Source organism: Phyllostomus discolor, chromosome 4, assembly GCF_004126475.2.
Source record: "Phyllostomus discolor isolate MPI-MPIP mPhyDis1 chromosome 4, mPhyDis1.pri.v3, whole genome shotgun sequence".
Classification (NCBI taxonomy): Eukaryota; Metazoa; Chordata; class Mammalia; order Chiroptera; family Phyllostomidae; genus Phyllostomus; species Phyllostomus discolor.
Window position 1 is genome coordinate 61,531,586 of NC_040906.2, and position 26,887 is coordinate 61,558,472.

Sequence of the window (26,887 nt, forward strand, 5' to 3'; positions counted from 1 at the left end):
GGGACTGCAGAGGAAGATTGGTGCTGGGATTTAAACCCAGGCATGGCATCCATGACAGGAAGAACCATGTGGCTTTGGCAGAGAATCACCACATGGCTTTGGGTCTCTCTATGCCACACAGCTTAGGAAGCCAGAAAGCAAGATGTAGCAGTGATGCAGAGCTCTTTCTTAGCACTTTGGGAGACTGCAAGAGAGACGCTGCAAGAAGAAAAGGGATGAAAGGACTCTTGCTGGTGGGCCATGAAAATGTGCCAGGTGGTTTTGGAATAAGAACTGGAGATTGAGGTGGCTACACAGCTGATGGTGCTGGAACCCGAGGGAGGCCTGCCAGCCAAGCACAGATTACTAGGAAGGACCAGGGGTTACCTGAGCCATGGAATTCTATTTCTTTTCCTGAGATGTGGTACAATGGACCGAGCAAAGTGGGATAGGAAGGACTGTGTGTGTTTGTGGGTATTTTAAGGGACTTTGGGATTTTAATGAAGACATTAAGTCATTACTCTTAAGTCTGTATAACTTGAATAAATCCTTTCCTTTTCACCAATCTCTAACATGGAAAGCTGTAATTCCCTGGCAGTGGGAAAGGCAAACCAAGTACAGGGGACCCCAGGAGAAGGAGGGGGGTCCATTCGATAACATTGTGGCCCCTTCTCCAGTGGCCAATCAGGAAAAAGTATGGCAGACCACATGTGCAGTAGCTTTAAAGTAATACAACTACTTGTACATGCATAGTAAAAGCTCACCAAAACTAGCCAGGAAGGATCCGCCCTATAAGAATAGAATCTCTCCAGCCCATGAGGTCAGTCTCTGCTTGGAGTTGGCCTACTCCCATGTTCTCTGCCATAAACTCTGGGTGTTTGGTTTAATTCTTTGTCCCGATCAACAAGAACCTGGTTACCTGTGCCCATCTGTGACAATATGACAATGGAGACAGAGATTGCAGTGATGTGACTGTGAGCTGAGTCACAGTAAGGACTGCCAGCAACCACCAGAACCTAGGAGAGAGCCATGGAACAGACTGTCCCTCAGAGCCTCAAGAAGGAACCAATCCTGCTGACCCCTTGAGTTTGCACTTCTAGCCTACAGAATTGTGAGAGAATAAATTTCTGTTGTTTTAAGCTACACAGTTGTGGTGCTTTGTTATAGTAGCTCTAGGAAATGGAGTAGTTATATTTGTATTTTTTAACCTTTTCAAAGACTGCTGAAGTGTTTTCCAAAGTAGTGGCTCCATTTCATGTTCCTATCAACAGTGTTCCAGCTTCTCCTCATCCTTCATCCTTGCTGACATTTAGTATGCCTTTTTCATTTCAACATTTTTCATTTCAACCACTTTTTTTTTCATTTCAACCACTATAATAAATGTATAGTAGTATGTCATTGTGGTTTAAACCTACATTTCCCTAATGCCTAGTGGTCTTAAAATCATTCCATGTGTTTAATTGCCATAAGTATATCTTTTTTTTTTAATAAAGTGTCTATTCAAATTTTTCTCCCATTGTTATTTGGCTTGTTGGTTTTCTTATTATTGAGTCTGAGAGATCTTTATGTTTTAGATGCAAGTTCTTTATCAGATATATGATTTGCAAATATTTTGTTGCAGTTGGTGGTTTTTCTTTTCATTCTCTTAGCCGTGTCTTTTGAAGTCAGCTAAATATTCAAGATGTCAGTTAAGATGCCACTTTTTTTTGGTAAACTTGTTGGAGACTTGGGCCTTGATAAGTGGTCCTTCCAAGAACTTGTCTTGTTTCAGATGCCTTTTCTGAAAAGGTAGTTCCTGACTACCTTTTCATTTCTGCCCCTAGACCAGGGATGTACAACCTCTTGGCGTCTCTGGGCCACACTGGAAGAAAAGCTGTCTTGCACCACACATTAAATACATTGCAACATATAATCACACACACACAAAAAATCTCATAATGTTTCAAGTAAATTTACAGTTTTGTGTTGGGCTGCATTCGCAGCCATCCTGAGCCACATGTGGCCCACGGGCCACAGGTTGGATGCCCCTGCCTAGACTCAAGATTCTGAGACTGTGAGGGAGGACACATTGTACCCTGTTCTTTGCTGTATCCTCCACACAAGTGTGAAGACTGACAGAAGGCTGGATATGCTCTGCTTGTCTCTCCAGACTCACGCTCTGTAGTTCTCACCCTGCTCTGTGCTCTGGGAGCTGACTTCTCTGGGCTGCTTGCACTCTGACTCCTGGCTGGAGTCAGCTATGGGAAGAGATGAGAGGGCAGGAGAATTCAGGGCATATTTATTCTCTCAGTTTCCTCCCTGACAGGCTTCAGTTTGGTAGTAGTTACTGTTCTCTTGTCCTGTTCGATAGATGTTCGTTGTCCCATAGGCACAGCTGTCAGGAGGCTGCTTTGACTTTGCTCCCCCAGACCCACGTGTAGTAATGACAGTTTCCTGCACTTGCTAGAAACTAGGTCTTCACCTTCCTGACCTGGTTCTCTTCACTTTGCCTGTACCTTTGTAAACAGTTTTGTTCATTAAACCTTCACGATAAATCAGGGTCTCACCCTTTGTTTCTGAGAACCTGATTCCTACATGCACACACACACACAAACAGTGGCTCCTCAGTACTCATCATTAATTCATTCCAGACCTCCTGATGAGTGCTGACACCAATGAGTCCCGAACAAGCGCCGAGTGCTGAAACATTTTTCTCTTATCAAAATGTGACCAGCACAGGGTTTGATGAGTCCTGAAGCCGACGAGTACTGAGGTATGACTGTATTTGTTGATTTGACCCTCAATATAACCCATACATTAAGTGAATTTTAAATCCCTGAAATCTCTTCAACATTTTTATTCAACATAATTCAGGTTTCTAATAGTTTTCTTGAGTTTCAAATGACTACAAATACTGTATTCCTTTCAACCTCATTCTTTCCTCATTCATTTATTTATTCAGCAGGGGCATTTTGAGAACTTACTAAGTGCCAGGAACTGTGTTTCCCTGAAGATTCAAAGAGAAGAAAAATATATTTGGTTTCTCCAGGAACTCACATTCACGTGAGAGGTATAATTAAATAACACATTCCGATTCAAAACGACACACTGAGCGATAGAAAGTCAGAAACAAGACAATGCTCTGTAGCTCGTGGTTCTGGGCTCCCTGTTGTTCTTCTCTTTGCTGCCCCGCTCTCTCCCACATTCACAGCTCCCACGAATGAACACTGACGATATTCCAGACTCTGTGCCAAGCACTGCACATGCTTATCTTATTTAATACAGCAACAGCATGAAACAAAGACCACCATCCGAATTTTTCGAAGAAGGAAACTAAGGCTAAGGGAGGCTAAGCCACCTGCTGGTAGGTGGCATAGAGCCTCTTTTAACCACGATGTTCACCTGCTTCATAACTTGGAAACATGCACAAGGCTGGGTCATGAGGAAGGATCGTTTTCCTGAAGGCTGAAAGGCTCTCGCCACAATTTGCCCCTCAGAGCTGCAATACTTTAGGAAGACATGGAGATTAGCTCTTTCCTGAGTCTCCTCATCCTTGAATAAGAAATGTAATAGGAGCAGGCCAGGAAGCTATCATCACCTTTGTTCATTACACAATTGCTCTGGAGATAAAATATGGCTTGTTTCTCTTTTTTATCGTGCTCATATTCTTAGCACTGCTACTCTGGAATATTATCCTCTGTGGATCAGGGAAGGCTTTTTCTTTTTTTAATTGCTTAGAGGATAACACTGAAGCCCACAACAGGCAACTATCTCAGCAGAATCCCACAGCCAGTGGAAGGTAGCCCAGGGCCCCATGGCTGCCCTCATTCATCAGGGTGCTCCAATAGCTGCCCTTTGCTCCAGCCAGGTCTGCCTACTCGCTGTCTTCCATGCAAGCATTTCTCACCCCAACCCTTGCATTTTTTCTTGCAACTTTTTCCTGGACCGTCCTCCACCCTATCTGAGCACAACTAGCCTCTGAGCAATAACTCTAGCTCCTCCTGACTCTCTCCTTTTGACTCTCACTACACTGCACCTCAGCAAAGATGAACATCTGTCTTGCGTTTTATTACCTGAATATACCACATGGATTGCCCCTGAGTGCTGCAGTCAATGCCAGTCCACTCAGACAGAGCTAAATTGTCTACTTTGGGAATATTCCCATAGCACACAATGTAGTTCTGAAACCTTAGGGGAGGTTGATAAGTGTTTCATGATTGAAGTGCATGTAGTTTTGTACACCGAATGCATCCCTTTTCTACATGTTTTCAGACAGGGATGCTCACTTCTACATTTAATGAAATGCTGTTGATTATGGACATACACTGGAATCTTGCACATCCTCTCAGCGCACCTCCCCGTACCCCCCTTAGTCCAGCCACCTCTGCGGCAGCCAGACCTGCACAGGCTTCCCCCAGGTTCCCTCTGGAGCAACCCGATAGTGCTTCACCTCTGGCCATCCCATACACCTGTTGCTGTCCCCGGGCTTCTCAAATGCCAAGGCATGGGACCATGCTTGAAACTTTTCATTGCCGTGGAAATGTGCAGAGTAATTAATAAACCTAGGATTCCCTTAACCAGCAAGTGCAGTGAGCCTAAAGATGACTGTTTTTCTCTTTCATCTCCAGGGCAGACAGTGTTGAGGTCTTCTGAGGTTATTGCAGGTCTGAGCATGTGTTGCTATTGTAATGGCAACAGCAGACTTTCCCTTCTTCTCTATTTCACACTGATCTTCAGTCCCACACCTTCCTAGGGATCTCACCCCAGATTCTGCTTTCCAGGGATCCAGGCTAAGGCAGTTTATTAGTCTACTATGGCTGCCATAACTAAATATTATAGAGTGGGTGGTTTAAACAACAGAAATTTATTTCTCACAGTTCTGGAGGCTGGAAAGTCCAAGATCAAGGTTTTTGACAAGGGCCCTCTTGCTGGGTTGCAGATCCCCACCTTCTGTGGGTATCTCTCTGTGTCCTCATCTGACATTTTCTTGGTGCCTGCAGATGGGAATATTGTTCTTGCTCTTCTTATAAGGTCACCAGTCCTATGTAGGGCCCCACCCTTGCAACCTTATTTAATTTTAATTAAGTCCTAAAAGCCTGATCTGCAAATACAGTCACAGAAACTGTAATTGAAATTAAAGTTTCAACATATGAATTAGGGGAAGGGGTGCATAATTCAGTCCATAGCAGATGGTGTTACTCAGAAGTATTGGTTTGGTCTTGACCAATAGGCAACTGATAAAGGCAAGGTTCTCCAACATCCCACCATCTTCCCTTATCTTTGAAAGCTTGCTTTTGCTTTCTTTCTTCTTCTTATGCTTTAATCACTAACGTCAAGGTCCTGTTAGGAAAGGTCTCACGAATAACAAAAAATTTTAGTGTTCTGCTAGTTATTTCAAAGACTACAGTTAGAAGGACTGCATTCTAGTCAGGATCTTCCTGCTGACCAGTTTAAGGAGCAACTTTTGCTAAACTAAGGAGTAACACAGAGAGAATCACTTTGCCTTTCTGGATGAGTTTTCTCAGCTATAAAATGGAATAATATGATAACGGCTGTAAAGTAGGATAACCCAGCTATTTTGCTGCTGGGTTGAGGGAGCCAAGGAGATGGAAGGGGGAGTTTATTTTTTAAACGCAAAGGAACTCAAGAAGGGAAGACGCTTGGGGTACTCTGCAGTGAGGAGGGCGGAGACCCGGGTGCACTGCTCCCCAGGGATCTCCACTTGCCCACATTCCAGAGGAGGGGATGTTAAAAAGGGCCAGGGCCACAGAGCAGCTTGGTTGACTCCAAGCTGGCTGCTGCCACACTCACGATTTACCAGAATCCGGGTGGTTTGCAAACTCAGATGTCAGACTTCCTGTCCCAGAGATTCTCAACTCATTCACCTCCCAAGACTGGAAGCAGGAGGAGCATACACAGAGCAGCCTCACCCCTCCCCTCTCTCCACCCCAGAGGCAGGAATTTCTGGGATGGGCAGATGGTCCACCCCCGCCCGCCTCCTCCTTCTCCAAGCCTAAGGGAGTAGGGCGGTGAAAACCTCCGTGGCTTTCCAGTCTCCCAGCAGGGAGCCTAGAGTGTATGCCAACCGTGGCGACAGGGGCTACGGATTGAGCCTCTGGGGTGCAGGGGTAGTTAGACCCTCGGGAGGGGTGGGACGCTGAGGGCGCTGAGTTTCCACCTCCCATGCTAGGCGCCCGTGAGCCCAGTGGTTAGCGATGCTGCTGCTGTTGTGGTCGCTGCTGCTGCTGCTGCTGTTGCTGGGGGCGCCGCAGGGCTGTGCGCAGGGCGAAGCGGCAGCTCTTCCTTCCGAGCCGGTCACCGAGTGGCAGGGTGAGTGTCCCCCGGCCGGAGGGACCAGGTCGGCACATTGGGGCTGGGGTGGTCAAGGGAGTGGAGAAAGGGGCAGGCTGGAGGACGAACAATAGCAGCTATTTAGATGGTGGCCACATCTCCGCCGTCCTGAGAAAACTCTGCACCCGGCCCTGCATCCTCCAAGCTTCTGCAGCAGGAGCGAGGAGGGGCGGGGCCTGGGTCTGCAGGCAGCACGACTCAACTCTGGCTGCGCACGAACCAGGCAAGGAGTTTAGGAGACCTTTCAAAACGTCGGCTCCCGAGAATTGTTTATTTGGGGGCAGCATCTCTTGGCTAAATGGTGGCAAAAAGGATGTTCTATTTCGTCCTCTTCCAAAGCACTTTCTTTAAGTGCTCTGGTTGTGTGCCGCCACCTGTGGAGTCACCCCAAGCGGGCCTCTGCTCTCGACCCCTTTCGAGAAAGAAAACTTAATCTTCTGTATTAACGCCTCACAGAGGAGATGGGGGAGAGGCACTGCTGTGGCCCTGATGAGTTGTGTGAACTGGAACAAGTTACCCTGTTTGCTTCTCAGTTTCTCTCGGTAAGATAAATGGGGTCTGTGGTACCCACTGGACCACTAAGGATGAAGTGAGACCTTTTGTAAGGCGTGTGGCACCTCAGTGAGCGAGAGTTTTTTCAAAGTAATCCCCTGCCCTTGCAATATGTATGTGCACACACAGGCAACAAATTCAAACATTTGTTGAACACCTACTACACATAGATTTGTAAAGAGACGTAAGAGGTTGTCCTGCAGGGGCCCACAGTAATGAATAAGTGCACGCGCTGCTTCTGAAGCAGAGAGGACAAGAGACCCAAATGCAAGGTGTGGAGAGAGGCAGGGGGAAGTTCAACCAATGGAAAGGAGCCTCCTGCAGCCTCCATCCTCTGCTTTTGGGGATAAGTTTGGAGAGGGGGTAAAACGAGGTGTCATCAATGTCTATGTTCATGTTCCCCCTCTCAACATCTCATGTATATGATTTTGAGGTATTTTTTCTAGACTGTATTCCCTAGCACTTCCAGGAGGCTTTATCAGGGACAGATTGAGCAATTCTAATGATCTTTGGGTGGCCAAAGATCAGAGCCTCTTCCCTCCGTGGTCGGTTCAGTAAAAAATGTTCCTGTGAATGCACATCTGACCCCATAGTGTGATTCGTCTCCACTAAGAGTTTACCGTGCAGGGTTTATTCCTTCCCCATTTACAACGCGGGCTTTGCCTGGGTGCTTCATATCTAGAACTGGGCAGCAGCCGCCCATAGGACAGAAGCTGGAACCAAGCCACACAGAGAGCATGCGCTGCTGATCCTCTGAGCAGGGTTAATACTGACGGGCTAATCCCTTCTATATGTAGCAGACCCAAATCCTGGCCTGAAGTAGTTCTAATCAGTGCTTTCTCTTTGGCACTCAAGGGCACTCCGAATCCAGAACCACCTGCTACCTCCTGTACACTCCAGGTGACAGTTTGCATATTTGAAACGTTTGACATAGTTGGCACAGAGATTCTTCAGTTATGAAAATGCTGCTCCTGAGGTTCTAAAGAGCACAGAGATTATGTGGCATTGAATGCGCCAGTCCTCAAAAAGTCTTCCCCATTTGACTCCAATCACCCACATCAGTGAGTTTCAAGTATAACCTAGACAGGTTTGAAATCAAGTTTTTCCTGTCTACATAAAGATGGAAAAATAAAATCTGAGCAGCTGAAGGGACCTGACGCATGCCTACTCTAGCCATCCACACTTCAGATGTGGAAGCCGAGGTCCAGCAGTGTTTTGGGGTGCCTCAGTTTACCACTGTGTTCGGTGAACCACACTTGACTTGCTTTTAGCTGTGACTGGCACCCACAGAGTAACCAAGAAAAAATAGGCACGTATTTCAGTTTCATATCCACTAATACATGATATGTAATAATGCAAGGCAGACTGTATGCATAGTATTTTTATCTGAAATGTTTGATAGATGTTATTGATTGTTCTGATATGCAAACATCCCAGCCTTGGGAGACAGATAATTGATGATATTGCACTGACTTTTCAATCATTTATCAACTATTTTATATTCAAAAATCAGTAGAGGCACTGTCATATAGTAGTTAACTTCACTACTCTGGGAGCCACACTGCCTGGATTCAAATTCTGGCTCTACTGTTTACCAGCTTTGTGGCCTTGGGCAAGTTACTTAACCTCTCAGTTTCCTCATATATAAAAATGAACCTAATAATAATACTTACATGTTGTTCTTTTGTTTCAGTATCACCAAAGTGCCCCTTTTCTCTGGCCAGTCCAGATTGTTTCAACAGGTTGACAGCCTGTAACAATTATTTGCTGCCCTGAGCACAACTGCCTACACAGGTCTGCAGCCAGCCTTCCTATCCCAAACTGGCTATACCAAGGGTCCTCACTGTGGCTCTGGGGTCAGATCCTTTCTTCTAACAAGGGCTAAAACTGGACAATTTCACTTACCCCAAGTACCCCAGATACTGGGAGGACAGTGAGACAATGAAGAAGGAAGTGGGGCATTCTGGGGAAAGGCGGGCATAGTCTCTGTGGAGGTTGTAAAGGAAATGAATTGGGGGAGGGGGCAAGGATTTTGATGCTATGTGGAGGGCTGAAAATTATGTACGTGAAATGGCCCCATCCTACAGAGGAGAGTTTCCTCTGTAGCATTCAGCTTCCTGGAGTCCAGAGTAGAGGGAGCTCATGGCTGTGTCAGTTATTGGGGGTGGTCAGGGTAGGCTCTTCTGGATGACCAGTGACCAAGGGGAGTGAAGGATTGATGAGTGTGAGGTCCAAGTGCTTGACCGTGGGGTCCTGTCTGGAGAGAAGAGAGTGACCTGGGTGGAGAGAGTAGGGGTGTCTCTTGACATTCTGTGCCAAAAGGAAGAGCAACAAGGGGCTGGAGGCCTCAGTTGTTCATTCACTGTCTTCCAGGCTTTATGTGCTTCTTCTCCATCTTGGTTTAGGTTCACCCAAAAGCAGTTTCTGAGATGTGCATTTTTTTGGATGCAAGTAATTTATTGGGGAGGTGATTCTAGAAGGCATAATAAAGGAATGAGAAAATGAGACAGGGAAGAGATGCAAGAAAGCTGTACAGGCAGCTGGGGTTCTATTTCACAGAGGTCCTTCAGGGGGACCTGTTGAGGGGCAGGAAGCACAGACAGTTATCCTCCCCACCTGCCCCCCATCCCCGTCATTGATGGAGAGCCCCCCTGAGGCATTAATCTCCTGGTGCTCTAGACTGCACTGAGCTCTGTCAGACCGGAAGACACAGAAAATCAGTGAGGGTAAATGAGAACTGTACCATGTGAGGGACCTCCAGGGTTGGCGGTGATGGTAGGGAGCCAGAAGAGTCATCTACTCACCTGCAGACTGGGGAGACAAACATGAGCAGAATGGGGTACTGTTCCCAAGAAGCTGAGCGTCTAGACACAGATTCTGAAACACAAACAATTTCAAAACAATACAGTAGGTGTTATGATAATAAGGAATGAAGAGATGTGGAGGAGAGTGGCCTGAGGAGCTGGGGAAAGGGATGCAGAGGAGGGACAGGCCTGAGGGGCTGAGGACTAACAATAGGGCATTTGTTTTCCTGAGGGATAAGTTAGTAGTTACCACATGAGAAAAGGGAGCTAGAACATTCCCAGGAAACTAGAGAGTATGTGCAAAGGTCCAGAATCACGTGTTGGGCAACAGTAGTTCAATGGGCTGAAAGTTCTAGTCTAGACTGGTTTGGATGGAGGAAAGTAGGCCCTGAAGGTCACTCAGGCAACTGTGGGGCTAGATGTAAGTGTACCAGGATCCCAATGGGACCCAAGGACAGATTCTCTTGTACAACTAGGTCTCCCAGGAAGCAAGAGCAAGCCACTGGAACGAAGCAATTACTTTCTCTCTCTCAGGGGCTGTGTGATGGTCCCTGTTTGGTTGTTTTTTTGTGGACTGGTTTCTTCTGCTTCAACTTGCAGGATCTTTCATGTGTAGCTCTCACAGCATCCTTGGAAGAGTTCCTTCATTTTCTAGGAGAGGAATCTGGCCACACAAGTCATAGCAGTCTGGCCAGTCCCTGTACTCTGTCCTTGAACCATGGACTACAGCGGTGTAAGATGCACACAGAGATGCTGCCCCATCAGGTCCTGTGGATGAACAGACCCCCAGAATAGGGTCACAGCAGGACAAGACTCTGTGACATGTATGTATTTGGAATCATGCAGAAGATGAGGAATGAACACTTTGGCTGGAGGCACTATACTTAAAGGGGAAACAAAATCTGATTGGGTAAATTGGGTACTGCTGAGAAGGGTCTTGTGAGTTTGGACAAAGGGGAACCAGATCACACTTTTATGTTTAGGAATGCCATGGTCATTTTGGGACTTGAAAAGGGTAATTCTGAAGGGCAGCAAAGAGACCATCTAGAAGGTTGAAGCACTTGTGCATAAAGAAAGATGCTGATGACAAAAAAAGTCAGTCCCAATAGAAATACTGAGGAGCAGAAAGTTTGGGTTCAGAAATAAGAGGTAAAGATGAAGAAAATAAAAAATAATAGATTTAGTGAAAGGAGAAGGGAGGGATGGCAAAATTGGAGGGGTAGATTAGATTATATTGAATGCAATAGAAATGAGCTTGGGGGGGATCCGTGCTCAGCAGCGACCAGAGCCAAGGTGTGGCTGTCGGAGTGGTCACCAAAGTGGCGAACAGGTGAAGGAGGGTCCTTGGAGCAGAGGAGGCTGAGGAACCTGGCATGCAGGGCAGTGCAGACATGCATGTCTGAACAAAGTTTCATCAAAAAATAATCCTTACTTAATATGATGTGCTGCTGCTTTTCTACTCTGTTCCATTCTACTTTGTTTCGTAATGCTCACCATTAAATTGGCCTCATGACCCATTAAATCAGCCACAACATGCAGTGGAGAAAACACTGGGGCAGAGTGTTGGGTCATCTGTGTTGCAAGTTAAAGGCTTTGTTTGGAGTGGGGAGAACAATGGAGAATCTGCTGGTATCCCATAGTGAATGTGAGGAACGGGTTCAGGGTGGTGTACCCCGGTGTTGAGGAAGGAAAAACAGGTGCCACCTGAGAGAGGTTTCTGAAGGAGGGTGATGAGAGCCACCACCAGGAACAGCAGTGGGGAGAAGTCGTGATCTTGACATTTTCCTCATAGTTTCCATTCCTAATACAAAGGTAAAAAGCCACAGTTGAGAGGGGTCTCATCTGTTCCCAATAGTATCTAATGTTTGGGGAGTGGTTACTCTGTGCCTCTTTACATTAACACAAGTAGGTACTATATTAATATCTAAATCAAGGAGGGTTATATAACTTGAACCTACAGGAACTTGAGTGTGGGAATTTGAACCGCTGAATAGCCTTGTGACTTCATTAAATAGTTCATTCTGTATCCTGCTGTTTGATGGGAGCCAGTAATTTGATTCTGTGGCGAGAGGAACAGGAGGTAAGCCTCTTTCTGCAACTCCTCCTTTTCCAAACCAGTACTTCCCACATGTAGGAGTGAATATTTAATAAGCAGAAATGTACAAAGCTATTATTGGCTTTTAAATTTTTTCTAGGTAATTCCTAAACTCTGGAGATTTGGGATTTAAGTAAAAGCATATCCGATACTGGTTTAAATGCCCTTCCTGGCGGTAAATCACTTCAACCCTCTGATGCTATTTCTCCCGTCTCTGTTGGTCATCTCTCAGAATCTCTTCTACTTCTTATAGTTGTCATCTCAGCTTCTTTGACTAGCTCCTTTCCTCTGAGCATCTGAGAGTAAGGATGGACTTCCAGTTTTTCTGGTTCCTTTCACTCTTTCTCATTAAGCTCATAACCTCCTTTCCTATTGTTGGCTGTCACAGTAACTGATACCACACAATGGGGATTGCAAGCCAGTGACCAGAAGGGTTGAGCCACACAGAGAGCTCAGTTATCCTCTCAGCTCCCCTTCCCTGACCTAACAATTTGCTTATTTAGATCAGGTTTTCTGAAAAAATGATGCCTTTGTTTTGCTTCTTTTGAACTCATCCCTATGTGAGGAGTCCTTATATAAGCTGTCAAAATAATATAGTTGAGACATCTGTAGACTTTGCCGCTGTTTTCTTTTAGAAATTATCCTTAAAGGGCTTTGAGACTTTCCAATAGAAACCTAGGAACATTAATTATATTTTTAATTGATCAAAGTGAAAAATATTACAGTTCTTAAAACAAACAAAACAACACCTTATGAATACTATATTAAGTCACTTAGAGAAGAATATTTTATAAAGCCACTCAAAAAAAGGAATAGTAATAGAATTTCTATAAATCGGGTTCTAATGAAACAGAGCTAAACAAAACAGCAAGAGGTTTCTGCATTCATGTGCATCCATATGACTTTTCAATTTACGATACTTTCCAGACTATTACAGTTCCAAAGAAATACGTTAATAAAAATTTTTTTACTGTTTCAGGTTTTTGGCATTCTGCAACTGGCATTGTGCAATTTGGCATTGAGAACTGTTTCAGGTTTTTGGCATTCTGCAACTGGCATTCTGCAATTTGGCATTGAGAACTTTCCTTTTCTTTTTTAAATTGTATTTTGTATTAGTTTCATGTGTACAGCATAGTGGTTAGACGAGCATATACTTTACAACATGGTCCTCCCGATATTTCAAGCGCCCACTTAGCTCTGTACGTGGCTATTACAATATTACTGACTGCATTCCCTTTGCTGCACTTTACATCCCCATGACTACTCTGTAACTACCAACTTGTACTTCTTAATCCCTTCACCTTTTTCGTTTATCCTGCATGTCCCCACCCCTTTGGCAACAACCATCAGTTCTATCTTTGTAACTACGAGTCTGAGAACTTTCCTTTTCAATTATGAAAGCATAAACAGGAGATTCTAAGTGATTATCTTACTACAACCATTGTCTTATTTTGTGGCTATTTTGCAGCTATCCATGTTCAAAGTTACCATTTGCTTTTCTCTTATTAACATTTATAAAGTGGCCCTATGGACTGAGGTAATCATTATCAGGATCTGATAAGGCCAGCACTGATTTTAAACCCATTATGCAGATGAGAAAACCAAGGCACTTACTCTTTGCCTTCAAGCAGCTCTGCCCTAAAAGCAATTTTCTACAGTCTTTTTCCTATTGTGTTAGCCTTGTACAAATAAGGACAGGGCAAGCTTTATAGGCACGTGACACTGGCAGTCTCATAGGGACCCATGCTGAATAGGGCCTTGAACTTGGGGTTTAATGCCCTGTGGTTTGGGGTCTTGGAATTCTTAAACGTTTTTATCTTTGAATTTGTGTGCTGGGCATGAAGTCCCATGGGATAATGGGGTAACAGCCAGGGGTTAAAGCCACACCTCAAGCTCAGTCCCACCTCCTAACTCCTCCCCAGTTCCCCCTGGTTGCGTTTTCAGCCTCCCCCTTCATATGCCTATCCTACACCCATGGGGCAACCTGGTTGCATTGGGGTTGGAGACTGGAGGCCCAGGGTCTGGGAGTGGATGACCAGTGGCATCTAAGGGAAGAACAAAGCAGTGACTGTCTCTGCTGGGCTGGCAGCACCTCTGTAGCTACAGTGAGGACCGAGTGGGAACCTATCACCTACCCCCAACCCAGGTACTGAATGTGTTCCCAGTCCTTTCTGGCATGGAAGTTACGATCACTTGTGGACCAGTGGGAAGTGGAGATTGACTCAACCTCTCTTCCCCAGCCAGAGCCCTGAATTTTCATTTCACTCTGGGCCCTGCAAATTAGGTAGCCAGCCTGAATAAGAAGCATGGGAAGAGGTATGGATCGAATTGTGTCCCCCTCAAAAATTATATGTTGAAGTCCTTCCTCCTTAACACCTCATAACGAAGCCTAATTTGGAGATAAGGTCTTTACAGAGGTAATCAAGTTACAATAAGATGATTAGGGCAGTCCCAAATTTAATAAGACTGGTGTTCTCATAAGAAGGGGACATTTGGATACAGAAATATGCAGAGAGAGTAGGTGATATAAGGAAATATGGGGTGAAGACAGCCATTTATGGGCCAGGCAGGGAAGTCTGGAACAACAGACTCTTCCCTCGCAGGTCATGGAAGGAGCCAGCCCCACCAGCACCTTGGTTCTTGACTTGTAACCTCCAGAGCTGTGAGCCAATCATTTCTGTTGTTTAGGCCACTCAGTTAGTGGTACTTTGTTATGGCAGCCCTGTGAATGAATACAAAAACTAACAATGTACTTACCATTAAAAAAGATGGTTTTGTTTTCATTTCAGTGTCTATCTCCCATTTAAGTAAAGGTGTTTCCTTTTTTTTAATGGGTATATTCTCAAAGCAGTTAAAATGGAGAGCTCCTGTAAACACTTTGCTTTCAATGATGTCACATCTTTCCCAGAGTGGTTTTATTGGTGGTGGAGTGCTTTTCTGTGTTTGTTTTGATGACCAAGTCCTTGAATGATACCCCATGGGGGCTTCAACACGCAGGCATTTGTGAGGGAGGTGTATCAGTGTTCTATTTGACGGCGTTTTGTCATAACTTGCTCTTTGTAACGAGGCTCCCTGGCGACTGAAATGGTATATTTTCAACACAGTCTGTGAGAGATGATCATAGAGTCGCTGTCAATGATTTTTACACTGGCAATGTCTGTTAGGTACTTTAGAATTAAAGACAAAAATGATGGAGACATAAACTAAAAGCTAAAAGGAAGTAATGAGTTTTAACTCGGCTTTAAAATTCATTGGTAAGATACAGAAACAAAACAAAGAACTTGTAAAGAGATAATAAGATTTTCTGCAAGGGTCACTGCTGCTAAGTGAGATGGGCGGAGGGACAGGAGAGGGAGGGAGAACGGCAGGGAATGGTGAGGACAATCTGAAAGGGTTAATCCACTTCACGCAGGGGTTGGTAACAGGCAATTTGAAGCCTCACAAAACCGAGCCTGATGGTGCTGATTAAGTTGGGTTTCACTTTTCTCCCACCTGTGAGCCAGAGTACTATAGGCTTTGTGGAACTTGAAGCAACAATTTGGGGAGATTAGAGAGCAAGGGGAAAAGAACGCATAAAAAGATTTAGCCAGAGGGGTCCACCGGCCTGTGGAGGTGGTGATTATCCCTGTTCGGAAGCTATAGGAGAATAAAGAAGGCTCCAAGTGAAGGACAGTGGTAGGGCAGGGGAAGAGATGGAAGTTCTGAGGCAAGTTGAGATGTTTTAAAATGTACTGAACTTTTTAGTTGATTAATGGAAGGCAATGGATAGAAACCCACAGGCTTTGTTAGGAGCTGTCAGCTTGTTAAAAGACAATCACCAAATCTCAGAGGGTCTGGGATAAATGCAAATCCCCAGAGAGGCCCAGGAAGGGCAGGCACACTTTTCCCTTTGGTCTTTCAAGTACAATGTGCATGCTGCAAGCACCAGAAATTCCTTGCTTATTGGTTTGGAAAGTCATGTTAAGAATCCAGATTTTCTGCATCATTCAGCCATGAACAGGAATTGATTCGGCCAATTACAACATCCCTTCCTGCTAAGAGTAATCTAAGGAACACAATCAGATCTGAAGCCTTTGTTTTCTGGAGGGCACAAACCCAAATCTGTGTGGCTAAAAAAGGTCAGTACATCTCAAGAGAGAAGCTGCTCACCTTTAGATTGGTTACAGATTGGACTCCTTCTGCTCCGAAACTGAAATACTGTTAGAACAACAAGGAACTGGGCAGATTCAGGACATGATACAGGGCAGGAAGTGCATGAGCCCAGCACCAGCTGTGTGAGTAGATGGAGTAGAAGAGGTTTAAACCCAGGGGAATGGGCTAGGAGATTGAAATTGGATTGCAGTCCGCAAGCTGTGGCTTCCTAATAGCTTGTCTTAAACATTGCACTTGATGTGAACCGTGCATTTGAGTTTTCCTTTCAGTTCCCTTAACATGGAGCAGCACAGATTCTGACTCGGTGTGTGTATTAGGTTACATGACCATTGTCCTAGTGTAATTTACTGAATACTAGAAAACCCTTTGCCTGCCTAAAATCCACCATTAAAAAAGAGTATTTCTTTAGGAATTATTCTTTTGTTTGTTTCAAGTGTTTTTTGTTAAATGTACAGAACCCTCACCAAGGCTTAATACTTCAAACCATAGCTTACTTACTTAACACTTGAAATTTTCAGGCAGTTCTAAGAGAAAAGCTATTTAAAGCAGAAGAAGATTCCGTAAGGCAGGTGTCAGAAGGATGCTGAAAGTGAAGTGGGAGGGTCTCAAGAGAAACCGCCCCCGAGAGCCCATGGTCACCATTCAAACAGATGGATCAAGCTGCAATAGCAGCCCCAGGCTTTAGACTCCAACCTCGGGGTATCCTAGGAACTGGCAGCTGTCTGGCAGCTGTCTGGCAGCCAATCAAATACCTAGAGCCAGAAAACAAGCCATTGTAGCTACTTTTTCCAGAATCCTCACCTTCCATCCTTTACCAAATCCTGTCATTTCTTCCCCCTTTGAATTCTGTCTCTGGTGGCTGGAGTCCAGTCATTCCCTCTCTTTCTTTCTCCACTGGTCGAGTTGGTACCTTCCATCTTCTGTGCTGGGTCATAGCAATAGTCCCCAGACTGCTCTCCATTTCCTCTCATGGGCTGTCTCACCTCACCTAAATGAGAACTGCACTGAGGCAAGAACTTGGACATTTGCCTTTATGTCTATATTCTTAGCTCTCTAACACCATGTCAGGCACACAGTAGGTGCTCAATAAATGTTTTGTTGAATGATTCACCAGCCCAATTGTGGGGTGAATTTCACACCACAGCCCCAGTCATGCCTCCTCATTTTCCAAAAGCTCCCTTTCATATGAAGACTAACATACAAATTTCTGCATAAAATTCAACTTTATAAAATTACTCCAAACCACCTCTTTCTAATTCCATAGTCTACGGCTACCAAAGTCTTATATGCAGCTAGGCTCTCGCCCCCTGCAGCTGATTATTCTCATCCCCTCTGAGCTGTGGTGGCATTTGTTCTGTCCAGAATGCCCCCTTGCCTGACTCGCCACCTCTCCACCCACAGACCTCTTCCACTCGTCTGGACTCTGTAATGAGGGCAAGTATCCATGGTAGTCTAGTTCACCAATGCTCTTGCATGCATGACAAATATTAGTTCCCTAATAAATAATGTTTGTTGAATGAGAATATGTATGTATGTGTGTGTGTGAGAGTGATTTCTTTGACTTCTAAGTCAAACTGACCCCTTCAACCCCTGACTTCTTCCTCATTGTGCTTATACCTGTTATGTCAAAATATACTTTGGCTTTAAGTTACAGTTCTTTCTGTACATTTCATGAAATACTCCCAGAGAGAACATAAGTTCTTTGAGGGCAAACAGTATGAGATTTATATATACCCTTTTATCTGCAGGATTCCTAACACATGCCTATTAGATACTCAAAAAATATTTGCTTGAAATTTCAAATCTCTTATCCTAAATGGCAATGAGTGCCAGCCGTTCGTTGTCTTCTGAGTTATTAATGAATGGATGTAATTAAAGCTAGGCCTAGGCCTATATGGTTCTCACTGAGTATATAAAACTGTCTAAGCTCTGTCTAAGACAAAACAGATTTGGGGAAAAATGTAAAGGAATGATTCAATTAAATGAGCTTTACAGACTCATCTAGATCTGAAGTTCATGGTTCTGCATTTATGGGTAAAGTTAGTCCTCTCTCCACATTCCTTCCAGCACGGTTCTGCCATGTCTTCCCCAGTCAAGTATGTGCGCATGCACACTCTCCACTCAGAAGGGTCTGACGACACCAGGGAGTCACGTCCGCCTCACACATAACGTCTCTTAAAAATCCAGTCAGGTGTCTTAAGTTTTAATCTATTTTCTTTTCCTTTTGTTAAGTCACTTGTTTTAAAGAGTTTATTTTAAGTGCAATTATAATTTTTAAAAAGATGGAGCCCCCTTCATTTCATTAACTAGGAGCATTCCCATGATTCCAGAATGGATACAGTGTTTTTGTTTATTTGTTGTTTGTTTTAATTTTTTGTAGTATTTTATTTTTGGAGAGAGGGGAGGAAGGAAAACAGGGAGGGAAACATCAATATGTGTGAGAGAAATATCAACTGGTTGCCCCTTGCATGCCCCCAAAGGGGAACCTGCCCACAACTCAGACATGTGCCCCGACCATAAATCAAACCCGCAACCCCTCTGTTTGCAGGCCAATGTTCAACCATCTGAGCTACACCAGTCAGGGCTGTTTTCATTTATATTAAGAGCATTTGCCTGAGCTGTAGTCAATGTTTAGTGAAAGGAAAAGAGATTGGAATTTTGAGGCTTTATTTATTTTTATTTTTCAATTACAATTTACTTTCAATATAGTGGTTAGATGGTCATACAAATAGATACAGTTTTAAGGGGCAGATATTGTGGCAAATAATTTCCCTCCATATCTCTAGCACTCTACATAATGCCTACCACATATCCAGCACCCAATAAATGCTTGTTGAAAGAAAGAATGAGTGAATGAATGAATGAACGAAGTAATAGTCTACATGTGGTCATGAAAGGACTACCCTAAACTTAAGTTCCACACTTGATCAAGGAAGCATTCTCTTGCCAGTCCTTAAAAAAGCACATCTTATCTTGCGGGGCCAAAAGGTGAGTCTAAAATGATAGCTTCCTAAAAAGATCTCAGGAGTAGAAAGCAGAACCACTGTCTTCCATGGATTTTATTTTGTTAAAAAAAAGATGAAATTTAGTTTGTAAGTCACTTCCAGTAAGTTAATCCTTTTTCTCCCCCTAAACTTATAATCATGAAGGGAAGTATAATAACATTTTACTGAGAAGAGATTTAGTAATTCTGACAGAACTTCATTAATCACTTAATCACTGTTCAAGCAGAACTGATGTCTTTGACATATGTAATCAATCTTGATTCCTCCCATATTTGATTTTCATCCTTTTTGAAGTCTGGCTACAGACACTAAGGATGGTAGTTTATTTTCACATTATGTTTTGCTACAGACAACCCATACATGCATATAATAATAACCAGAGTATTGATACCTATATTGGTCTCTTCATAATCCACTTGAAAACTATTGTTTTCTCTTCAGTGAATTTATGGAGAGTAATGCTGCTAGGACTAGATTCTGTTACAGCTTAATGGGAAGTGGGCTTGGGTCATTTTTAGCTTGGCATGACATAGTATTCTTTTGAAAATGACGGGTTTATTGTTACTGTTAAACCAGAGTTACACATTTTGACACATTCTGAAAAACTTTTCCAAAGTTACATTGTAAAGGCAACTGGGCATGGAAAGGTAAGAGCAGCCCAGAACCGTGCAGTATGGGATTAAGTTTGTCTAATATCTTCTGCTTTGGAGAGATAGTTTTCCAATCACTGGAGTGACTACAGAAGTTCTGGTTCAATCCCTCCTTCTTTCTTAACACTTCATAAGTTGGATGTTTAAAAACACTATTCACTAAATATCACTTTTAGTGATATTTAATTTCCATGTCCACTTACTCACAGATCACACCCATCCATACACTACTTGTTGACATCGTGTTCTCTCTTTCCTACAGAAGAGCAGCAATATAGAATTTATAAATAGATAGTGTAAGAGATGAACAGACAAAGAATCTTAATTCAGAGTTGCACCTATATTTGAACAGACAAGGCAAGAATTTTGTTACCTGGTTGTTTGAAGAGCATTGTCTTCTCCCTGAAAGGTGACATCATGGTGTTTACTGACTGTTTAAAACTAGTAAATCTGCATGCACTGTATGCGGCAGAAGCTAAAGTAAATATGAGCTTTCATTGTGATGATGGAAGAAGAGAGATTTTTGTGGGTTGCTCAGATTAGCACTCTAGAGTGATCAACCAGATCTGTAGCTGGGTCTACAGACCAAGAATCAGGAAGCCAGAGGGATGATAACAACAATAACAACTGACATTTACTGAGGTCTTCCCATGCCGAGGTAGTGTGTGGTGTGCTTCGCATGGATTATTTAATGGAATACTCTTTTTTTTTTCTTTAAATAAAATGTATTGGGTATGGCATTGTTAATAAAATTATATAGGTTTCAAGTGAAGGGTTCTATGATACATCCCCTATATATTGCATTGTGTGCCCACCATCCAAAGTCATAAATCCTCCCATCACCATGTATTTGACACCTTTTCCCCTTATTATCTCCCAACCCCCTTCCCTCTGGTAACCAGTATGCTGTTGTCTGTGTCTGTGAGTTTTTGTTTGTTTTTCTTGTTTGCTCACTTGTTGCTTTCAGTTTTATATCCCACATATGAGTGATATCATATGGTTCTTGACATTTTACATCTGACTTACTTTGCTTAGCATAATAATCTCAAGATTCATCCAATTTTGCAAGTGGCAGTATTTCATCTTCTTATGGCTGAGTAGTATTCCATTGTATATATGTCCCACATCTTCTTTATCCAATCATCTATCAAAAGACACATTGATGTTTCCATGCCTCAGTCTCCATAAGCAATACTACAATAAATATAGTGGTGAATATATGTTTGTGAATAAATGTTTTCAAATTTTTTGAATAGGTGCCCAGAAGAAGGACTTCTGTATCATATGGTATCTTTATTCTTAATTTTTTTTTTATAAACCTCCATACCGTTTTCCATAGTGGCTGTAGCAGGTTACATTTCCACCAGCAGGGAATGAGGCTTCCTTTTTCTCCACAACCTGTCCTACTCTTATTATTATCCATCTTGTTGGTAATAGCCTCTAACAGGTGTGAGGTGGTATCTCATTGTAGTTTTCATTTGCACTTCCTTAACAGTAGTGAAGTTGAGCATCTTTTCATGTATTTGTTGGCCATTTGTATGTCTTCTTGGGAGAAGTGTCTGTTTAGGTCCTCTCTCCATTTTTTAATTGGATTGTTTGGTGTTGAGTTGTATGATGAGTTCTTTATATATTTTGGATATTAACTAGATGTCAGAGCTGTTGTTTGCAAATATCTTCTTGCATTTGGTTGATTGCTTTTTTGTTTTGTTGGCAGTTTCTTTTGCTGTGCAGAAGCTTTTCACTTTGATATTGTCCCATTCATTTATTTTTGCCTTTACTTCCCCTACCTTTGGGATTAAATTCATAAAATCCTCTCAAAGACCAAGGTCCATAAGTTTAGTATCTATGTCTTCTTCTATGTATTTTATTGTTTCAGATCTTACATTTAGGTCTTTGATCTAGTGTGAGTTAATTTTTTTGTATGAGGACAAATAATAGTCTATTTTTATTCTTTTGCATGTAGCTTTTAATGGAATACTCTCAACACCTTATGAGACCAGTATTAACACATATTTCCAGTTCACAGAGGAAAGATGAGGCTCACAGAGATCAAGAAATTTGCCCAGCCCTGGCTGGTGTAGATCAGTGGATTGAGTGCAGGCTGCCGGTTCGATTCCCAGTTGGGGCACATGCCTGGATTGCAGGCCTGGCCCCCAGTGGGAGCCATGTGAAACACAACCACATATTGGTGTTTCTCTCCCTCTTTTTCTCCCTCCCTTCTCCTCTTTCTAAAAATAAATAAATAAATAATCTTTAAAAAAATAAAAAATTTGTCCAAAGTTATGAGACTAGGCCTGTAGCAGGTCTGCCTGTTTCCGGAGTTCTTAACCACTAGTGAGGTGGTCTAGCCACCTACCTTAGGTATACACCATAAACCGAAGCCCAGAGGGCTGAAGTCCAACCAGTTAGTTGCAGGACAATTGTTATAAAATACATTCTTTAGTAAAAAATTAATAGAACTCTGAGCTAGCCAGAAAGTAATTAGTAGATTACAAGAGAAATTAAGGTGTGTCTTCTAGCTAGGCATGAAAAGGTAAGAAAGAAGGTTGCAGAGAAGGTTAATTATCAGAATCCATATCACATTGGAGAGAGGTAGATTTAGTCTTAAAGGACTATTACTAATAACATACAGACAAAGGTTTCATTAGGAAAACAAATTTCCTGATCTAAATGAAATCTCCCTAAAACTATTCATTCTCTCCCCACACTACACTACACACTCTTCTCCTTTGCTCTGATGTCTGGTGACTAAGCAATTTTAACAACTAATTCAATCCCTCCAGTATATGTTTGTAAATAAGGTTATCAATTATTAAATTAAGTATAACTTTCATTTATATATTGACAATCTTTTTTTAATAATGCATTGTGATTTTTGTTATTGTAAATCAGCTTCTCTTGGTCTCAGTAACTTTGGAAAAGCCAAAAGAACTTGTACCAAAAAAAAAAAAAAAAAAAACACATTATTCCTATGCACTGATATGTAAGGAGGCTCATTCTGCATTGTTCCAAATCTCTAGAAGGCCTTTGCCTGTCCCTTCTATCCCCCTGCTATATGACACAACTTTCCCCAAACTGCAGCTATTTTAAGGGAACTTGATAATGTTCCTTCAGAGATCTGAAGACTGGCCAGGAAGTAAAATATAAGAGGAGAACCTAACTAACAGGAGAACAAACAAGCTCTTGGAGCTGACCAGACATTCTGGGCTGAGTACCAGGGCCTCAGCAGCAGCTGCCAGCTATTTAGTCAATGAGCTCAGGACAGTCCATGCTTTGAGAGAACACATTCATGATTGTTGTATAATAGGTGTCTTCCAAGCCAGTGACTTGAGGTAGAATCATGTAGCCAGCACGTAATTAACACATATTCCCTAGCTGTGCCCTGCCAGCTTTTCCAGAGGAAATTCACCCAAATCTCTTTTTCTGCTCTAGGAAGTTGGAAGCCCAAGGCTATATCACAAAACACTTGCTTTTTCCACTTGTCTGTGTGGCCTATTTGCTTTTGCTGCCGTCATGGCACTCTTACCCCTCTTGTGTATCTAAGTATGGGGCCTCAGCTAGTGTCCTGGGCATCTATCTGTCCTGCTGGTCCCACGCAACAAGGCTGCTCCTGCAAAGAGGGCACTCCCATATCAAAGGTCCCTACTTTTCAACTATTGATGGGTCTAACACAAAAAGCAAATGTGGAAAAGTATTTTTTTTTCTCATCTGTATGATGTCTTGTATCGAGATACAAAGTGTACTTCATGTCTATCATTTGGGTTTTCTACAGGAATTTAATGGTAGAAATTTCTGTTTTGGTGGCTCTTGATCCAGCCTGCCATGTTCCTAATATTCAGGCATTTACCTGGAGAAAACCAAATGTCACCATGCCTCTGGGTACCCAGTGTCTTTCTTCTCTAGCCCCAAGTGTCACTCCCAATGCCTGCCTTCTATCCAGTTGTGGAGAGCTCCTTCGCCATCAGTAAAATTCCTGAGTGGATTGACAGGTAGCCTTTGTTACTATAGGGCCATGGAGGTCTTACATCAGAGGTCTCCCATTAGCTTCAATGAGCCCATTTTTGCTTCTTAGGAAACTTCTGTTTTGAGCAAACAAACACTCTTGGTGGACCCTGCCCATCAACTCCAGATCTGTTCAAAATGGCTGCTGATTGTGACATATCACAACTTAACACATGCACAATGGGATGCTCATGACACTAGAAAATTACATATGAAAATCCCATACCATATATTTTCTTTTGCTGTTTCAGATAAAGGAATATTTGTGATCCAAAGTGAGAGTGTCAAGAAATGCATTCAAGCAGGCAAATCTGTACTGACCCTGGAGAACTGCAAACCACCCAACAAGTACATGATGTGGAAATGGGTTTCAAATCATCGCCTCTTTAACATTGGAGGCGGCGGTTGCCTGGGTCTGAATTTATCTGATCCAGAGCAGCCGTTAAGCATATATGAGTGCGATTCCACCCACGTTTCCTTGAGGTGGCGCTGTAACAGGAAGATGATCGCTGGGCCGCTGCAGTACATGGTGCAGGTGAAGAACAACGTGCTGGTGGCCTCCTGGAAATATCTTCATAAGTGGATTTCCTACACATCAGGCGGTGGAGGCATTTGTGAATATCTGCACAAAGGTAAAAAAAAAATTAACCAAAGTACTAATGAAATGATATATTTAGAAAGTTTGCCATAAATAAAGATTTGTAAAATATATGAAAGATATACACAGCACCTGGACTCTCAAGGAACTTCTGCTAAATATATTTGAGTTGCTTAATCACTTACTGCAAAAGAATGACTAGAGTCTTGGACTGGACTTGCTGAATTCTCCTAAAGAAGTAGAAGTTCTGAGACACCAGAGGAGAAAACACTTAACTTTGGGAATCAATGGAAAGGAGAAAGTATAGGAGGAGGAGAGGAAATGAGAAAATGGAGGTGGTAGGAAAAGATCATTGTAGTAACAACTTAGCAAGATGAATTTGAGAACCTCTCTGGCCAGGCCACCGTCTCTCTGGTTGCAGGCACTCCGTCCTGGAAGGAGTGTGTCTGCAGGGCACCTTGGCACCTCCAAAGCCCTGCCCACATCCACCCAATGGTTGAGTTACAAGATAGACTGTTGTCAGGGATTATTTGGTGTGTGCCAGGGAGTAGAAAAGCTTGTTTGTTTGTTTGTTTGTTTGTTTGTTTTTGTAGGGAAGAGGCTTTTATTTTTCACAGGTCTGTAATATTTGGCATTTGGAAACAGTAAAAAAAAAAAAAAAAAGAAAAGAAGAGAGCAGCATAGTTAAATTATGATACCCCAGACCTGCTTCTCAGGTTTTGTTTGGTTGTGCTCTTCATTTTTTTGTCCATCTCTTCATCATCTAGTACACAGTTATTGAGCACTAATTGTTTCTCAGGCAGAAGGCCAGGCATTTGCTTTACAAAGGTCAGCAAGACAGATGTGGTCCCTACCTTCATGGTGCTTGGTAGAGTTAGAACATATCTTTCTAAGAACTCTATACCATTCCTAGGAAGCAGAGCAAGGAACTCCTCAGATCCAAGGCAGGACTTTATCCTGTACCTACAAGAAATGAACAAAGAGACAGAGCTAAAACAGGCTCTTTTTAGGACTCACTGCAATGAAGCAAGTTCTGGAAACCAGCTCTCCAAATAATCTACAGTTCCAAGGAGAACATGGCAGTTTGCTCTATATTAACATTTTAGCTACATACCCACACTCATAATGCATGCAGGGAAAGGGTAAGTAGAAGGCAGGGACCAAAACAAGAGGATGTGTCCTGAAATACCAATGGTTCTTAAACAACCTTAATCTCTAGGGCTGGTGATGCTGGTGAGTTCGGTCCAGCCCCTGCTGATTGTTAGGAAGGGGTGGGTATCTCCACAGCCAGCCCTTTCCCCCTAAGACCTATTGATTGAGGGTGGCCCTGATCTCTGTTATCACAGAAAGCCCCAGTTGAATCATGAAAAGTTGTTTCCTGCTTAAGGCCAATGATAAGGGAGAAAACAGCCAGCAGGCCACCTGTGCACTGTCGTGTCTCTCTAAAACAACTATAGAGGCCTCCAAGCTCATCCTTCCTCTTTGTCCCCTCTCTGTGTGGGTTCTGTTTGCCACACTGCACCCCCATGAGGCTTTAAAAATGGAAATCTGATCATGTGAATTTCTCATCCAAAACCCACTAGTGACTTCCCACAATGCTCAGAAGAAAGACCAAAGTCCATAATGTGGCAAGCAGGGCTCTGCGAGCTGACGCTGAACTTCCCTGACTCCTCTTCCCATTGTTCCCCCCATGCTCTTCCTCATTCATCCCACACACATCTTGTTGCAAGCTCTTCGTATTTGCTCTTCCTTCTTCCAGACAACCCTTTTCCAAATACTTGCTCCCTCACTTCACCCAGCTCTTATTCAGAGTGGCCTTCTCTAACCACCTGATCCAAAATACCCTTTCTCTCTCTCTCAGTCATGAGAGACACAGTCATTCTGTCTTCCTACTCTGTTTTGTTTCTCATCATGGTACTCATCATTTCCTGAAATTATGTTTACTTGTACATTTGTTTTATTTTTGTCTTTCCTCACTAGAAGAGAAGCTCCTTTTTAAGGGGAACTTTCACCAGTTTGTCCATTGTTATATCCTCAGTGCTGCGCACATTAAATGCTCAATAAATATTTGTGGGATGAATAAATTAATAAAGGCCTATGAAGCTCTTGATGTTCAGGTGCTGATTACTGGTGTAGGTGATATTTTAAAGTAAAACCTCCATTAAATTTTCCTTCTCATCCTTTCACATCTGTGTATGCTTCTGTACCACTGCACCATAGTTAATAAACAAACAGATAAATATATAAACATGCCATCTGTGAGCACATCCTCTGAGCCCAGCACACAGCTTTGCATGCTAACATTCTCTGGACAGTGAGGTCCTGAGGGTTCTTGGTGGTACAGCAAGAGCTTTACCCATTATAGGTGTTCAGTCATTAAAATCAAGCTGGCAAAATATTTATTTGACTTTGTCCTTTTCTTCTCCTAGATCTGTATACACTGAAAGGGAACAGCCACGGGATGCCATGCATGTTCCCCTTCCAGTATAACCACCAGTGGCATCACGAATGTACCCGGGAAGGGCGGGAAGACAATTTACTGTGGTGCGCCACAACCAGCCGATATGAAAGAGACGAGAAGTGGGGATTTTGCCCTGATCCCAGTAAGAGTGAAATCTTCGCTTCCCCTGTGTCACGAATGAATCAAGGATGATTGGAAGGTGATCTGTATCTAAAGAAGAGCACTAGGATTGGTATAGTGAAGTCTGAATAAGCACTCT

The 26,887-nt window shown here is 43.1% G+C and overlaps 1 protein-coding gene across 2 annotated transcripts in view; it reads left to right on the forward strand.

Moving 5' to 3' along the window:
* Positions 1-5,905: 5,905 nt before the first annotated feature.
* The window catches only part of PLA2R1 (phospholipase A2 receptor 1), a 106,241-nt gene continuing 85,259 nt past the window's right edge, over positions 5,906-26,887 (forward strand). For both annotated transcript variants that reach the window (XM_028510129.2, XM_036023402.1), the window contains exons 1-3: positions 5,906-6,288; positions 23,821-24,201; positions 26,597-26,770. In XM_028510129.2, coding sequence (XP_028365930.1) covers positions 6,174-6,288; positions 23,821-24,201; positions 26,597-26,770 — 670 coding nt within the window. In that variant the 5' untranslated portion in view covers positions 5,906-6,173. The remainder of the gene's footprint in view (positions 6,289-23,820; positions 24,202-26,596; positions 26,771-26,887) is intronic.